Here is a 17,426-nt window from a genome sequence, read left to right as displayed (position 1 = left end):
CTTTGTGAAGTATTTGTCTTTAGAATTTTTCTCTTTGTCTTTGAGAGGGTCTTCAGGTGAGAAATGAATTTTATCATCTTTGTTTTCAAGTCTGTGTAAACATTATCATTTAATGTTTGAGCTCCAGTGTTTTGTAGACCTAAATACAGAGCCTAAATATAGACCTAAATGAAAAGTTACAAACAAGAATAAAATACAAACTCACTGTGACTTACTGAAGCAAATGCTCATGGAATGTCATGCTGATGGGTACTGGAATTGTTGATTAACATAAGCAATTATAGAGATTATACTGATCTAGATTTGTGATCGGAATGTAAGAAATTTATGATATGTACAAAATAAAGAAGACATCAGAATATAAACATTATTTATTACATCAACATTGTACAACTGAATAAACTGAATTAAACACCTTACTGAATTTTTGGTGGAAATTTGAAATAGCTTTCAGAGCAATATGTGCATTTACAAGATATAGGTTGTCTATACTCTTTAGAAACATAAGAGCCATCTGGACAATGAAGGACAATTTCTTCTTTCTCAGAACTAACGGCTACACAACACTGGCAAGTACTCTCAAAACTGTTGCTTACTATAGAAAAAAATTAAAGCCATATCAATCAAGTGAGCAGATTTTTATATGAAAAGACGATAATATATAATTGCAATATAATATATAATTGTAGTATATAATAGGCAATAATATATATGATTACAGTTGCTGGTCCTGGTTGGCTGAGTGGATGTTTGAGTATGTTTTTAAGTGAGAGATGAATTTTATCATCTACAAAACTGAAGTAGCTTGAACAAGCTCAATAACTGGTCTTTACAGCAGGGTTTCTGGATCATTTAAAAACAAATACAGTCGGTTCTCAACTTACAGGGGGGGGGGGGTCCATTTCAACGATTCCACCATATGTCGAAACATCTGTATATAACTATTTTCACTCTGGATAAGAGAAAGATGTTGGAAGTTTTTTCACTTGGTTAGACTATAAATTATATATTTTGTTTAATCCTTTACCCAAGTGCATAAAAACAAAGTTTGCGTCTGAAGTAACTTCAGGACTGGGGTAACTTGCGATAAAGGTGGTATAAGTTTTCATCATTTACCTTAGTATCTCCCATAACAAATGCTATGCATTAAGGGAAGGACCACTACCCAGACCGGTTTCGACCATTATTCAAGTCTCATCAGTGGCTGCCAGACCCAGTGGTGGTGATACCAATGTGGAAGTAATGAAGAAATCATATTTACCTACATATACATATATGAGTTGCCAAAAGGTGTCAAAGGTATTAAATCTTTATTAGAAATAAAGTTTGCCCCTGATGTATCTTCAGGATTGGAGCAATCATACTTACCTATAAAAGTTGCCAAAAGGTGTCACACCTTATTAAATTACTCTGGATTAGAAAAAGATGTTGGAAGTTTTTTCACTTGGTTAGACTATAAATTATATAATTAGTTTAATCCTTTATCTAAGTGTAAAGTCTGAATCCGAAGTATCTTCAGGATTGGGGCAACTCATGATAAAGGTGGTATAAGTTCTCATCACTTAACTATCTCCCATACTGCAAAGCATGTATAATGATTTGCATTAAGGGAAGGACCACAACCCAGACTCGTTTCAACATTTATTGAGGTCTCATCAGTGGGAGCCAGAGCCTGTGGTGGTGATACCAAGGTGGAAGTAATGGAGATGTCATATTTACCTATATACACATATACGAGTTGCAAAAGGTGTCAAACCTTATTATTAAATCTTTATTAGAAATAATGTTTGTGCCTGATGTATCTTCAGGATTGGGGCAGTCATATTTATTTATACGAGTTGTCAAAAGGTCTCACGCATATTTAAATTATTCTCAATTACAGTAAGATGTTGGAAGAAGATTGAGACAGACATATTTACCTATACGAGTTGCCAAAAGGTATCACACTTCATTATTAAATTACTCTGGATTAGAGAAATATGGTGGAAATATTTTCACTTGGTTAGACTATAAATTATATATTTAGTTTAATCCTTTATCCAAGTGTCAGCAAATACAGTTTGTACCTAGAGTATTATCAGGATTGGGACAGTCATATTTACCTATACTAGTTGCCAAAAGGTGTCACACATTATTAAATTATTCTGGATTAGACAAAGATGTTGGAAGTTTTTTCACTTGGTCAGACTATAAATTATATATTTAGTTTAATCCTTTATCCAAGTGTAAGCAAACAAGGTTTGTGCATGAAGTATCTACAGGATTGGAACAGTTAGATTTCCTATACTAGCTGCCAAAAGGTGTCAATTAATTATTAATTTACTCTGGATTAAAGAAAGCGAAAGACTATAAATTATATATGTAGTTTATGTCACACCTTATTATTAAATTACTCTGGATTAGAGAAAGGAGTTGGAAGTTTTTCACTTGGTTAGACTAAAATTATACATTTAGTTTTATCCTTTAATCAAGTGTAAGCAAACAAAGTTTGTGCATGAGGTATCTTCAGGATTGGGACAGTTATATTTACCTATACGAGTTGCCAAAATATGTTACACTTTATTATTAAATTATTCTGGATTAGAGAATGATGTTGGAAGTTTTTTCACTTGGTTACACTATAAATTATATATTTAGTTTAATCCTTTATCCAAGTGTAAGCAAACAAAGTTTGTGTCAGAAGTATCTTCAGGACTGGAACAGTCATAAAGGAGCAAACTTTGTTTTCTTACACTTGGATAAAGGATTAAACTAAATATATAATCTATGGTTAACCAAGTGAAAAAATTTCCAACATCCTTCTCTAATCCAGAGTAATTTAATAATAAAGTGTGACACCTTTTGGCAACTAATATAGGCAAATATGAGGGGGAGTGCTATTGATGATAGAGAAAGAGTTAAGGTAGAGATAAAAGAGGGAAATAGAGCCAGTGGTTTTGAGGCAGTATGGTGTGAGATAGAGGTGAATGGAATCAAATATTAGGCTGGATGTTGTTATAGACCAGGTAATGTGGATGGTGGTGATAATGAAATGTATGATCAAATAAGCAAAGCAAATAAGAAAAGGGTGATCATTATGGGTGATTTTAATTATGGCAATATAGACTGGAATGATGAGATAGCAACTGGAAGTAAAGAAAATGAGTTTCTTGAGTTTTTGAGGGATAACTACCTCAGACAGTATGTAACAGAGGGCACACGAGGATTAAGGGTCTTGGATTTGCCACTTGGATAACTGATTTGCCACGAGTTGCCCTGGTCCTGCACTACCTGTGGGATCAGTTAGACTTGCATCAATTGCAGGCGCAAACTTGACTTTTAGTCTGTTTGCTTACTTGGGAAATGGAGTAAAACCAGGTTTAAAATTGCTTGGTATCTTTAACATATTTATACCCAAGGTAAAAATACTTCCTACATTTATATCTCCTCCAGAGATTTTTATTTAATAAGGTTAAAACACCTTATGGTAACTTGTTTTGGCGAAATACTTACAAGCTCTGTATTACTAAATCTTGGTATTTCTATTGCTAGCCTAGCTCCCACTGACGAGACCTCAATAAAGGTCGAAACCGGTCTGGGTAGTGGCCCCTTGCCTTTAATACAAAACATCATACATCCCCTTCTTGGAGATGTGTTTTGGCATTAAGGGTAAATATTAAGATTAGTGATCGGAGCTTGTTCCACCTTTGCCACGAGTTGCCCTGGTCCTGCACTACCTGTGGGATCAGTTAGACTTGCATCAATTGCAGGCGCAAACTTGAATTTTAGTCTGTTTGCTTACTTGGGAAATGGAGTAAAACCAGGTTTAAAATTGCTTGGTATCTTTAACATATTTATACCCAAGGTAAAAATACTTTCTACACACACACACACACATATATATATATGTAGAAAGTATTTTTACCTTGGGTATATAAATATGTTAAAGATACCAAGTAATTTTAAACCTGGTTTTACTCCATTTCCCAAGTAAGCAAACAGACTAAAAGTCAAGTTTGCGCCTGCAATTGATGCAAGTCTAACTGATCCCACAGGTAGTGCAGGACCAGGGCAACTCGTGGCAAAGGTGGAACAAGCTCCGATCACTAATCTTAATATTTACCCTTAATGCCAAAACACATCTCCAAGAAGGGGATGTATGATGTTTTGTATTAAAGGCAAGGGGCCACTACCCAGACCGGTTTCGACTTTATTGAGGTCTCGTCAGTGGGAGCTAGGCTAGAATTAGAAATACCAAGATTTAGTAGTACAGAGCTTGTAAGTATTTCGCCAAAACAAGTTACCATAAGGTGTTTTAACCTTATTAAATAAGAATCTCTGGAGGAGATATAAATAAATGTAGAAAGTATTTTTACCTTGGGTATATAAATATGTTAAAGATACCAAGTAATTTTAAACCTGGTTTTACTCCATTTCCCAAGTAAGCAAACAGACTAAAAGTCAAGTTTGCGCCTGCAATTGATGCAAGTCTAACTGATCCCACAGGTAGTGCAGGACCAGGGCAACTCGTGGCAAAGGTGGAACAAGCTCCGATCACTAATCTTAATATTTACCCTTAATGCCAAAACACATCTCCAAGAAGGGGATGTATGATGTTTTGTATTAAAGGCAAGGGGCCACTACCCAGACCGGTTTCGACCTTTATTGAGGTCTCGTCAGTGGGAGCTAGGCTAGCAATAGAAATACCAAGATTTAGTAGTACAGAGCTTGTAAGTATTTCGCCAAAACAAGTTACCATAAGGTGTTTTAACCTTATTAAATAAGAATCTCTGGAGGAGATATAAATGTAGAAATGTATAAATGATATAAATGTAAATATTAAGATTAGTGATCGGAGCTTGTTCCACCTTTGCCACGAGTTGCCCTGGTCCTGTCCTGCACTACCTGTGGGATCAGTTAGACTTGCATCAATTGCAGGCGCAAACTTGACTTTTAGTCTGTTTGCTTACTTGGGAAATGGAGTAAAACCAGGTTTAAAATTACTTGGTATCTTTAACATATTTATATACCCAAGGTAAAAATACTTTCTACATTTATATCTCCTCCAGAGATTCTTATTTAATAAGGTTAAAACACCTTATGGTAACTTGTTTTGGCGAAATACTTACAAGCTCTGTACTACTAAATCTTGGTATTTCTAATTCTAGCCTAGCTCCCACTGACGAGACCTCAATAAAGTCGAAACCGGTCTGGGTAGTGGCCCCTTGCCTTTAATGCAAAACATCATACATCCCCTTCTTGGAGATGTGTTTTGGCATTAAGGGTAAATATTAAGATTAGTGATCGGAGCTTGTTCCACCTTTGCCACGAGTTGCCCTGGTCCTGCACTACCTGTGGGATCAGTTAGACTTGCATCAATTGCAGGCGCAAACTTGACTTTTAGTCTGTTTGCTTACTTGGGAAATGGAGTAAAACCAGGTTTAAAATTACTTGGTATCTTTAACATATAACATATATATATATATATATAATACAGTGTTTATACAGTGTTTATATAGCATTTATATATAATTAACAAATTCTTTAGTAGTTCTTCGGCAGTAAGGAATAATGGCGGATTCAGCTGCAATCGCAAATGGCATGTCACCAAGTCCTCTGCCATTTAAGAACTCTATTATAAGTAACATAATAAGGGATTTTGTGGCAAGCAGTGCTTGCAGCATGTATGCATCTTGGGAGTTGAATATGTAGCTTGGGTGAAGGGGGGGGGGCGTATGTGCACAAAATGCAGGCAGTGGGAGTAAATAAATGAATTAGATATATCGATAACTGACCTAGTTACTCCAGGAATGGGAAATGAATATTGGAAGACGAGTAGTGTGATAAGAGAGAATGAAGAAAATAATAGTTGATAGTGTGGAAGGCATGAGTGACTGTGAAAGTTTTAGAGATGGTTTTGTTTGGGAGAATGAATTTCAATTAAGAGTGACTGACTTGCAGAGAGAGATAGATGAGCTGAAAGAGGAGGTGGAACATTTTGTGAATGAGATGAGAAGTATGAAAGATGAGATTAGGAGAATGGAAGAGATAAATGCAAGGCGAATCAGAGTAAGGGAGAGAGAGTTTTGTGAATGATAGAAGTGGAGAGAATGGAAACAGTAGGAGACAGAGGTATGGGAATGCTAGAAGAGAGAATGGAAATAGTAGGAGAGTGGAAATGAGAAAGAGGTATGGGAATGCTAGAAGAGGAGAGAGAATGAGAGAGATGTATGGGAATGATAGAAAAGGAGAGAATGGAAACAGTAGAAGAGAGGGGAGTAAGAGAGAGTTATGGGAATGACAGAGGAGGGGAGAATGGAAACAGAGAGAGAGGAAATGAGAAGAATGCGAGGGAGTACTGGAACCAGGGACAGAGTGATGTGAATACAGCAGGCAAGTAGAGGGAACACAGAGAGAAAGGTTTAGAGGAGAGAGAGTGAGGGATGCAGATGAGCAATCAAGGAACAAAGCAGTTATAAGGAGAGGGGTGGAGAACAGATACACGAAGAATATAAGACGCAGGCCAGAAGAGTGACCAGAATGGTGAGGCAGGCAAAAATGGAATATGAGATGAGATTGGCACTAAGATCCAAAGAAAATTGTAGGGAATTTTTTAGCCATGTGGCCAGTAGGCAGAGAAACGATTGTGGAAGAATGACATTGTGGGATAAAAATGGGAATAGAGTGACTGATGCAGATGACATAGTGGAGTTATTCAATGAGCACATTCTTGGAGTATTTCATCATAGAGGAGGTTTTCATACTAGAGGGATAGGGAAGGTTCAGAGTTTAGAGGTGCAAGAGGAGAGTGTGTTCCAAATACTGAGTACTCTGGATACCAGTAAAGCTGTTGGGTCGGAAGGTGTTTCACCACGGGTTTTGAGAGAATGTGCTAAAGAACTGACAGCTCCATTGACCTGGCTTTTCAATAAAAGTCTGGCTGCGATAAAGGTACCCAGGGAATGGAAGGAGGGTAAGATAGTGCCATTGCATAAGGGCTGTAGCAGACTGGAAGTGTCTAATTATAAGCCAATTTGTGTGTCCTCAGTAGTTGTTAAGATCTTGGAGAAATTAGTGAGGGACCGTATGAGCATTGGGCAGATGAGGGTAATGTTATCGGTGAGAATCAACATGGATTTGTTAAAGGGCGCTCTTGCTTTAATAATATGGTTGGCTTTTATAATAAAGTGACAAGTGTAGTTGATGAGGGAAAGGCATATACTGCCATTTTTTTGATTTTGCAAAGGTGTTTGACAGGATGCCACATGACAAGCTGATATTTAAGTTGCAGCACATGGGTTTAAATGTCAGGTTAGTCATATGGATTCAGAATTGGCTGACTGATAGGATCAGAGAGTTGTGTATGGTGGGGCAATATCAAGGAAGCAGAAAGTTACAAGTGGGATTCCACAGAGAATCAATATTGGGACCTGTATTGTTCAACCTTTATATCAATGATATAGTCAATGGATTGCAAGGGGACATTCAGTTGTTTGCGAATGATGCAAAGCTGGGAAGGGTTATCAGTAATAGTGCAGACTTGGTAGCCCTGTAAGAGGATTTGAATTATCTAGAACGATGGGAAAATGAATGGAGTTATCGGTTCAATGCAGCAAAATGTAAAGCCTTGAGGTTTGGGATCCATCGATGGGAGGATGCATACTCGATTGGAGGAGCTGTACTGGAAGAGGTAGGGGAAACAAGAGACCAGGGGGGGTGATGATTGATAGAAAACTGAAATTCAGGGAGCATATTGCAAAGGTGGTGAGGGTAACTCAGAGGATTGCTGCAATACTGAGAAGGATGCTGAGCTGCAGAAATAAAAGAGTTATCATTCCATTGTATAACATCCTGATCAGACCACACTTAAACTATTGTTCTCAGATTTGGTCTCCAGGATTTGAAGGAGATGAATTGACTGTGGAAAGGGTACAGAGGCAGATAACAAAGTTGGTTTCAGGACTGTACAATATGAGTTATGAGGACTGACTGAGGGAATGTGGAATGCAGAGTTTGGCGGATAAAAGAAGGAGAGGTGATATGATCGATAATTTTAAACTGTTGAGAGGCAGTTACAGGGCAGACATTGGAGAGTTTACTTGGTGGAACAGGGGGAAGGAGTGATGATGACAAAGGGCCATCCTTGGAAGTTATGAAAGGAAGCTTTGCACAAGATAGTGAGGAGGAGAGGTTTCTTTGCATGGCGGGTGGTTGAACCATGAAGATAAGATTGTCAGAAGGAAGACGTGTACACTTGTCACACATCTTACTTCTGGCAATCTTGCCTTCACGGTTTACGAAAAACCAACACACACTGGCCAATATAAACACATAAACTCCTACCACCACCCAACACAAAATCTAGGTGTCATCAATACTCTAAAAAATGGGGCTCTGAAAATCTGCTCCAGTGAACAGGCACTGAAAGACGAATTTAAAGTGATCAGCAATACTTTCCAAAAAAAATGGGTACAGCCAAAACACTATTAGCAACATTCTCTACAAGACCTCAATAAAAAACAAAGACAAACCAGACTACAACAAAACTATAACCATTAAAGGGACATCAGACAAAATAAACGGAGTACTACAAAAATACAACCTGAAAGCCACCTTTAAACTCCCTGCAAAATTAAAAAGCTTACTCAACTCATCCAAAGACCCACTCCCTCCGCTGGCCCACCATAGAGTATACTGTATTCACTGCACCTGTAACATACCATATATAGGAGAAACCAGATGCACGATTCCTATCAGACAAAAAGAACATAAACGACACATTAAATATAATAATTATGGTGAAGCTGGCCTTTCTAATCATGCCTTGAACACCTTACATAAAATTGACTGGAAAAGCACTAGTTGAACGCAAATAGCAAGCCTGTGAGCTCATTAACAACCACCCCAATCTGAACAATAATGAAGGTCTAAAAATCCCATACGTGTGGAAGGCATATATTTGTCCCACGAAACCTTTCTCTCTAAGAACAACTATAAACAGGACTGTAGTAAATCTAGGATCCTAAATCAAAAATAACAATTTTAATACTAAAAATAGGACATCATTGTTACTAAAGAAACCTATCTATAAGAAAAAATGTTTATTCATGTTATTTTAAATCAAATCTAGCATGATGTAATTTATAAATAATTTTTTTTTTCACTAGAGGTCAAGTCAGTAGAATAACATGTGATCGAATCATTGTTTCTCTAGCTTACAGATTGTAATGTAACTCAGTTTGTCTTGTATATTTGTGTATGCTCCAGATTATGATCTTGATATGAATATCGAAACATCGGGATAATAAAAAGAGTTAGTTATAACACAGTTGTAAAATCTATAATTTCGAAAATGAATCCCCATACAGCACAATATCTTTTCTGCTCCTTTTTAATTTGACATCCTTTACCCCCCACTGATGCTTGTTTTTTTCCCTGATCTTCTCCCACATTCTTTTGTATATCATCAGCAATCTCTGCGTATGTATTTCTGCACTATTTATTCCATGCACACACTCACTTAATCCATTACTAAATAATTTGTCATTCTCATTCCTTGTCATTCTTAATCCCCTCATACTTTCTATTCCATAAAAAACATTAGAACATATTGGAATGCTGAAAGATAAACTATACAATTTGGTCAGGTCAAATTATAAAATATATTACTATGTTATATATTATTATATGTTATATATATTATTATTATTATTATTATTATTATTATTAAACAAGACCTCATGGAGTCAAAGACTCATCTAGGAGGTCCTTTTATCTCACACACATCTCATCATACCGGGTCTTAAACACATTCAAACTCCTTGCAGACACCACACTCTCAGGCAAGGCATTCCAATCATTCACAACTCTGCACGAAAAAAACCTGCCTCTCACTCCCCTACTCACACCCTCTTTATACAGTTTCCAGGGATGACCTCTGGTTCTCCCCTGATCTCCCACTATTCGCTGTAGAACTTCTCCACCATTGATCCTATAGCAACCCCTTACCAACTTGTAGGTCTCTATCATATCTCCCCTCTTCCTTCTCTCCACTAGTCTCTGCAAATTACATCTTTTCAATCTTTCCTCATACTCGACATTCCAGAGGTCAGAAACTACCTTAGTCAGTCGCCTTTGGACCCTTTCCAACATCTCCTCATCCTTCTGAAAACCAGGTGACCAAATCTGGGCACAATAGTCCATGTGTGGCCTAATCAAAGCCTTATACAATGGAACAAGAATCTCCCTACTTCTACACGTCAGTGTCCTCCTCATCATTCCCAGAAGTCTTTGTGTTGTCTTCACAATTTTGGCGATGTGACCCCTAAATTTTAGATCCTTATCCACTATCACTCCCAGATCTCTTATTTCCTCTACTTCCAACAATATATTCTTACCAAGCATAAATTCTGCATCCCATCTTTGTTTTCCAAATTTTAAAACCTTACATTTTGCAACATTGAACTCACACCCCCATTTGCTTGCCCAATCACTCAATTTATTCAAGTCTTCTTGCAAGGCCACAACATCTTCACTACTCTTTATGGTTCTTCCCAACTTTGGATCATCTGCAAACAACTGAATATCTCCATCCAAATCTTCGCCAATATCATTAATATACAAGTTAAATAGTAATGGCCCTAAAACAGATCCCTGAGGCACTCCACTAGTGAGGCACTCCACTATATTACTGTGTTGTTACAGACCAAGGAGCACAGATGGTGGGGACCAGGAGATGTTTAGACAGTTGAGTTGCAAGTGCAAGAAGAATGATTGTTATGGGAGATTTTAACTACAGTAGTATAAATTGGGGAGATGCATGTAGCAATAAGGGAATAGAATTTCTAGAATTCTTGAGGGACAAATCTCTTAGGCAACATGTAACAGAGGGAACAAGAGGTTGAAGAGTTTTGGATTTGGTAATAGCATCAGATGATTCGATAATAACTGAGATGATATCTCTCCCACCAGTTGGAGAGAGCGACCATATGGTTTTGACTTGGAAAATGAATAGACATGCAGGAGTATCAAAGAGACGGGAACATATATGGAATTATAAGGCAGGTGATTATAATAGTCTAAGATATCAACTTTTGAAAGTTTCATGGAGGGAGGAATTAGAAGGCTGGGATATCATTAGTGCGTGGGAAATTGTGAAAGAATATTTGTTAGCAGCAATGATAAGTTGTATACCACGAGTGAAGAAGAGGACACTATTTGGAGTAAAGTGGATGACAAACAATATTAGGCAGGAATTGCATGCGAAAAAGAGGCTATGGAAGAGATATAAGGAGACAAAGTGAAGAGAAGATGCATGAAGAATATAAGATACGGGCCAGAAGAGTGACTAGTATGGTAAGGAAGGCAAAACTGGAATATGACAGGAGATTGGCCCTAAGATGCAAAGAAAATCCTAGGGATTTTTTAGGTATGTGGCCAGTAGGAGGAGAAATGACTGTGGAAGAATTGATATTGCGGGATAAAAATTAGAATAGAGTGACTGATGCAGAGGACATAGTGAAATTGTTCAATGAACACTTTATTGGAGTATTTCATCCTGGAGGAGTCAGTTTTAATACTAGAGGTATAGGGCAGGCTCAAGGTTTAGAGGTACAGCAGGAGAACGTGTTTCAAATCTGTGTATTCTAGATGTCAGTAAAGCTGTGGGACTGGATGGTATTACACCACGAGTTTTGAGAGAATGTGCTAGGGAACTCAGAGTGCCTTTGACCTGGCTTTTCAATGAAAGTCTGGCTGAGGGAAAGTTGCCCATGGAATGGAAGGATTAGGTAAGATAGTGCCATTGCATAAGGGTGGTAGCAGACTGGATGTGTGAAATTATAGGCAAGTTTGCATGTCATCAGTAGTTGTTAAGATCTTGGAGAAAGTAGTGAGGGACCATATACAGCATTGGGGAGATGAGGGGTGTTATTTGTGAGACTCAACATGGATTTGTGAATGGGCACTCTTGTTTTAGCAATATGCTAGCCTTTTATTATAACGATACAAGGTGCCACATGATAAGCTGATGTTTAAGTTGCAGCACATGGGTCTCTGGATGTTGGATTGTTCAACTGGATTCAGGATTGGCTGTCCGATAGGTATCAGAGAGTTGTGTGTGGTGGGACGGTTTCAAGGAGGCAGAGGGTTACAAGTGGGGTCCAACAGAGCTCAGTACTGGGACCTATATTGTTTAATCTTTATATCAGTGACATTGTCAGTGGATTGCAAGGGGATAGTGAGTGTAAGGAGTGGTATGATAGACTTTGTGTTTCTCAGGGGGGCCCACCCCTCGATGAATCTTGATAGACTGTGTTTCTTAGGAAGGACCTCCCACGATGAGTCTTTTGACTCCATGGAGGCCTGAATAATAATAATCAAAAAAAAAAATCAGCTAACGCCATTTTATTCCCGTATACGGGAGTAGGCGAGGCCATTTAGCCCTATCTAACTTTTGGAGACTGAGTGGGCAGTTCAATCTCCACTGGTACCCAATCAGAGACAGATGGCCCAAGGCTATCACTAATTAAGCGGTGCGCAGTGAAGAGAGACGGCTCAAATGTGCCGCCATCTCGTGGTTCCTAACCCTAACACAATATATTTAATGTCTGAAATAATGTGGGTTCTACGGTCGATTTTCTTGAGTTTACAGGACGAAAAACCCGAGTTTCCGGGAGGAAAAACCTGCTTGCCCGTGCCAGAGATCGACTAACTCGGGAACCGGTCGAAAAAAGGCTTAGAAAAATTTCCTCTAGTCGCCGACTAGACTCGAAACCAAGTCTTCCTTCGTGCGGCCAAGCGCGCCGGTGTGCAAACGCCACATCCGCTGAGCTACACAGGCTTAATAATAATAATAATAATTAAAGTCATTTAAAAATGTCAGATCCTTTGTCTCAGGAGAACTTTTGCAACACAGTTTACTCCACAAGCTTCTATCAATATGGCTGTATAAAAAAGGCATGTTTCCTATGAGACTGATGGCACCTAACTGTGAAGTCTTGATGATCACTTAAACTTGGGACATTAGACAAACCAGATGTATCATCATATATTACACTAAAACTTCGGTGCATATACTAGTCAATCAATACAGTTGATACATTAGAAGATGTGCAATGGACTGCATTATCTTTCATTTCTACCTTGACATTAGATTCAAGAGATGATATCATAACCTCCCTAGTAATTACTTGACATATCTTGTGTGTCTATGGTATCATTTCTGTAATTTGTGAGTCAACCATTTCTGTAATTACTAGGGATTGACATCCCTAGTAATTACAGAAATGGTTGACTCACATGCCTTATCAAAACTAGAAAATAAAGGATTGATGTCATCACTACCCAAGATTTTTATTGGCAGGTGAGAATTAGCTGAAGAATCAGAAACTGAAAGGGTCAATACACTGGCAACCTCTGACAATGGCGGCCTTACATTACTAAGTTCATCATAGGACTTTTTGACGATTCCTTATACTTATTGACTCTTACTTTTCTGTGTTTCCTCCTTTGAATGCCGTTTTCTTTGGCCAGATACAATATGATTATGCATGATTGGTTTCCCTGCTTCCTGACGATCATTACCTGAAGCTCCCTACTTTGTGCCTTCCACAAAATCATAGTGCTTATTAGCAACTTCTAAAAAATCTTTCATTTTTAGCAACTTCACAGCTTTTAACAATCATCATCATCATGCATATCAAGGATTTAGGCCTAGCATGGCCTGTTCTGGCCTTAGAAGTCATCGTTGAATCGTTTAAAAGGATGTCCTGGTTTTAACAATGATGGAACCATATCCTGTGAAATATTAATTTCTCCATGGTACATATATTGGGCCATCAACCTTAAGTCATTAAAGTTAATATCACTTAATGTCACAACAGGATGATTACTTGAGTTCTCTAAAAATAAGCTGTATAGAAGAGAGCTGCTTGCAGATAGAACTACTTTGTGAGCCTTAAGGGTCATTCCCTCACGTGATAATGTTACATCCACCAAACTTGCTCTAGCAAGTATTTATCAAAAGCATTTAATATATTATATATTATTTTTTGCGATTGTGCTCTTTCAAGCAAATTTTCTGTGATCTTGTTATCATATTGAGTTCTGAACTAGCATTAAAATAATATATTCATATTAGGATTCATTGAAGTGCCATGCCCATAACTACTTAAAAAACTGCAGGAATTGTCAAAATGCTTCATCAAACACATCATTATATGTTTTGTGCAGGGCGCTAGTGAGCCAAGCGTTGCAGACGCGATTTTAAGAGCTCCTGATTCAGATAAGTTTAACTAGGAATAATTAAGTATATATGCGTAATTGTTTGAGTAAGAGCGGCTGTAAACGTTGTACGCTACCGGTATTATTAGTGTGGGGGATTTTTCTTGCCTAAACTAAAATATGAAATTGTTATTATTAGATCTAGTAACCTGCAGAGAGGAAAAAAAAATGGCGGCAGCATTGTCATTCCATGATTTTAATTTAGATTTTAGTCGTTTCTTAAGTGTGAGGTCTGTTATATGTATTCCTTCCATTACATAAATGATTTGTGGATGTTTAGTGCGGATGGAAGAAGGGTGTGTGTGCGAAGTGTGATCTGAACGAGGAACTGATGAATGCAAATATGAAATTGATGACAGAAAGTGTTAGTACCGATTGTGTCGCGAGTGCACGTTTGAAAGAGAAGGACGGCGAGAGGGAGGGGCAAAAAAATTTTAAAAAATCAGGAAAAAAAAAAGAGCGATTTGAAAACCGTAACGGATGTTAAAAGGGACGAAAGTGAGGCGGAAAGAAACGAAATTGAGAGAACGAATGAAAGTAGAAATCGCGTGATGCAGAAATGGCAAGTAAAAAAAATCGAAAGAATAAATGATAACGAAAAAAGAACGAATGATGGCGAAAGTTGAACGCATGTTGGACCGAAAGTACTAAAACAAAGAAAGATGAATGACAGTAAAAGTGAGAAGAATGATAGCGAAAGTTGGATGCATGTTAGTCCGAAAGTACGGAAACAAAGAAAGATAAATGAGAGTGAAAGTGGGAAGAATGATAGTGAAAGTTGGACGTATGTTGGACCAAAAGTACGGAAACAAAGAAGGATGAATGAGAGGGAAAGTGAGAACAGGGGGTCGAGAGTTAGAAAGATTTAATGATAGAGAGAGAATCTGTCGCGAGATTCGGAAAGTGAATTGGATTGGATGAAGCAAGAAATGATATGGATGCAGAATGAAATTAAGAGAATTCAGGTCAAAACTATTAAAATAAATCATGATGGCATGAAAGAGTTAACGAAAGATGAGCGAGTGGCATTGTATGGCGACTCCATTATTAAAGGTGTGCTAGAGGATAAAATGCACAAGGTATGTTTTCCAGGCAGTAAAATGAGTAGAGTGATTGAGGCATTGAATATGAGGTGGGAGCGAGCAAAAGATTTAATTGTATTAATTGGTATAAATAATTTGAGAGAGAACAAAGAGCATGTCAAAATGAATGTCAGGAGACTGCTTAGAAAGATAAAAGAGAATAGTGTGACAGGAAGGGTAGTCAGTGTGTTGCCCAGGTATGATTGTGGTGAAATGAGGCAGAGAGCAAGGATTATGAATGATATTCTGGCTGAAATGTGTGAGGAGATGGGAGTACAGTTTGTTAATGTGGGGAATGAGTTTGAGGGACGAAGTGAGCTGTATGGGAGCAATGGACTGCATTTGAGTGGTTATAGTGTGAGTCGCTTGGAGAGACTGCTGCTGGAAAGTGGAGAAGTGAATAGAGAGAATGAATCAGATCGAGAGGGGAGTGATGTGGAAGAGCAGGAGAGTAAGACAGAAGAGATTGAAGGAGTGGAAATGAATGGGGAAGTGAGTGGTATGAGTATAGAAAATGAGAGAATGGGTGTGCAAGAGGAGCAGGGAAACGGGGAGGCTCAGGGTGGACAGGGATACACAGCATGAGAAAGGTGGATGCTCCAAGAGGAGGTGAGAGCATGTGTAGGCAGGAAAGTAATGGGATGATCAGGGATCAAAAGAAAGCAGATGGAATTGCAAAGGGTTCTAAAATGAAGAGGCAGAAAGGGAAATGGACCCAGTCCAGCGTGGAGAGATGGCATCGAGTGAGTAGTATCAGTGGAACTAGCTGTAGATCAAGAAATGAGCTGTTGTGTTTGTATACCAATGCTAGAAGTATAAGAAACAAGGCGGATGAAATGGTTGCACTAATTGCGTCTGTGCACCCAAAGATTGTCGGAATAAGTGAGACATGGTTCGATGAGGACGACATCCTGACAGGAATAGAGATGGAAAGGTATGATGTGTTTCTTGAGGATAGAAGCGGTAAAAAGGGAGGGGCAGTGCTATTGATGATAGAGAAAGAGTTATGTCCATACAAGGTAGAGATGCAAGAGGGAAATAGGGCCAGTGGTTTTGAGGCAGTATGGTGTGAGATAGAGGTGAATAGAATCAAATATTTGGTGGGATGTTGTTATACACCTGGTAATGTGGATGGTGGTGATAGTGAAATGTATAGTCAAATAAGCCAAGCAAATAGGAAAAGGGTGATCATTATGGGTGATTTTAATTATGGCATTATAGACTGGAATGAAGAGATAGCAACTGGAAGTAAAGAAAATGAGTTTCTTGAGTTTTTGAGGGATAACTACCTCAGACAGTATGTAACAGAGGGCACACGAGGATTATGGGTCTTGGATTTGGTCATCTCATCGGAGGATGTAATTATAAATGAGGTGTCAAATCATCCACCAATTGGTGAAAGTGACCATGAGGTGATTACCTGGGTGGTTGCCAGCAGTGCAAGGACCCCTGTGAAAAAAGGGTATATGTGGAACTACAAGGGGGTGATTATGAAGAGCTCAGGAGACAGCTTGCAGGTGTAGCATGGAATGAGGAGTTAGCTGGAAAGGAGATTAATGCAGCTTGGGGGGATTTTCAAGAAATATTTAGTAGTTGCAATATCTAAATGTATACCAAGGGTGAGAAGGTTAAATAAGGTAGGTGTGAGATGGATGAATGAAGAGATTAAGCATGCGATTCAGAGAAAAAGGGCATTGTGGAGGCAGTATAAGAGAAGTGGAAGTAACCAATTTCATGAGGTCTACAAAGACCAGGCAAGGAGGATGACTTGGTTGGTGAGAGTAGATAAAGAGAGGTATGAACAGCAGTTAGCTAATGAAGCCAAAAAAATTCCTAGGGAATTCTTTCGATATGTAGCCAGCAAAAGAAAGAATGATTATGTAAGGATGACATTGATTGGAGGAAATGGTATAAAGACAGCTGATGCAGAATGTGTGGTGGAGACACTTAATGAGCAGTTCATAAAGATCTTTCAATCTTGTGAATGTGACTTCATCAAGGGATTGAGAGCAGTTGATGATGGGGAGGAGAGACTGACAGTAGGTGAGCAAGAGGTGTATGGGGGAGTTGAGTAAACGAGAT

General features: G+C 38.4%; 1 protein-coding gene across 4 annotated transcripts in view; it reads right to left on the bottom strand.

Annotated features, from left to right (window-relative positions):
* Positions 1 to 356: 356 nt before the first annotated feature.
* The window catches only part of LOC150094462 (hemocytin-like), a 2,636,009-nt gene continuing 2,618,939 nt past the window's right edge, over positions 357 to 17,426 (bottom strand). For all 4 annotated transcript variants that reach the window (XM_090412206.1, XM_090412207.1, XM_090412208.1 and 1 more), the window contains one exon: positions 357 to 595. In XM_090412206.1, coding sequence (XP_090268332.1) covers positions 417 to 595 — 179 coding nt within the window. In that variant the 3' untranslated portion in view covers positions 357 to 416. The remainder of the gene's footprint in view (positions 596 to 17,426) is intronic.

The sequence above is a fragment of the Typopeltis vanoorti genome, chromosome 22 (assembly GCF_054136105.1).
Source record: "Typopeltis vanoorti isolate ZY-2024b chromosome 22, IOZ_Tvanoo_1.0, whole genome shotgun sequence".
In the NCBI taxonomy this organism is placed as follows: domain Eukaryota; kingdom Metazoa; phylum Arthropoda; class Arachnida; order Uropygi; family Thelyphonidae; genus Typopeltis; species Typopeltis vanoorti.
Note: the sequence above shows the minus strand (reverse complement) of the source record. Positions and strands in the feature narration are given on the sequence as shown.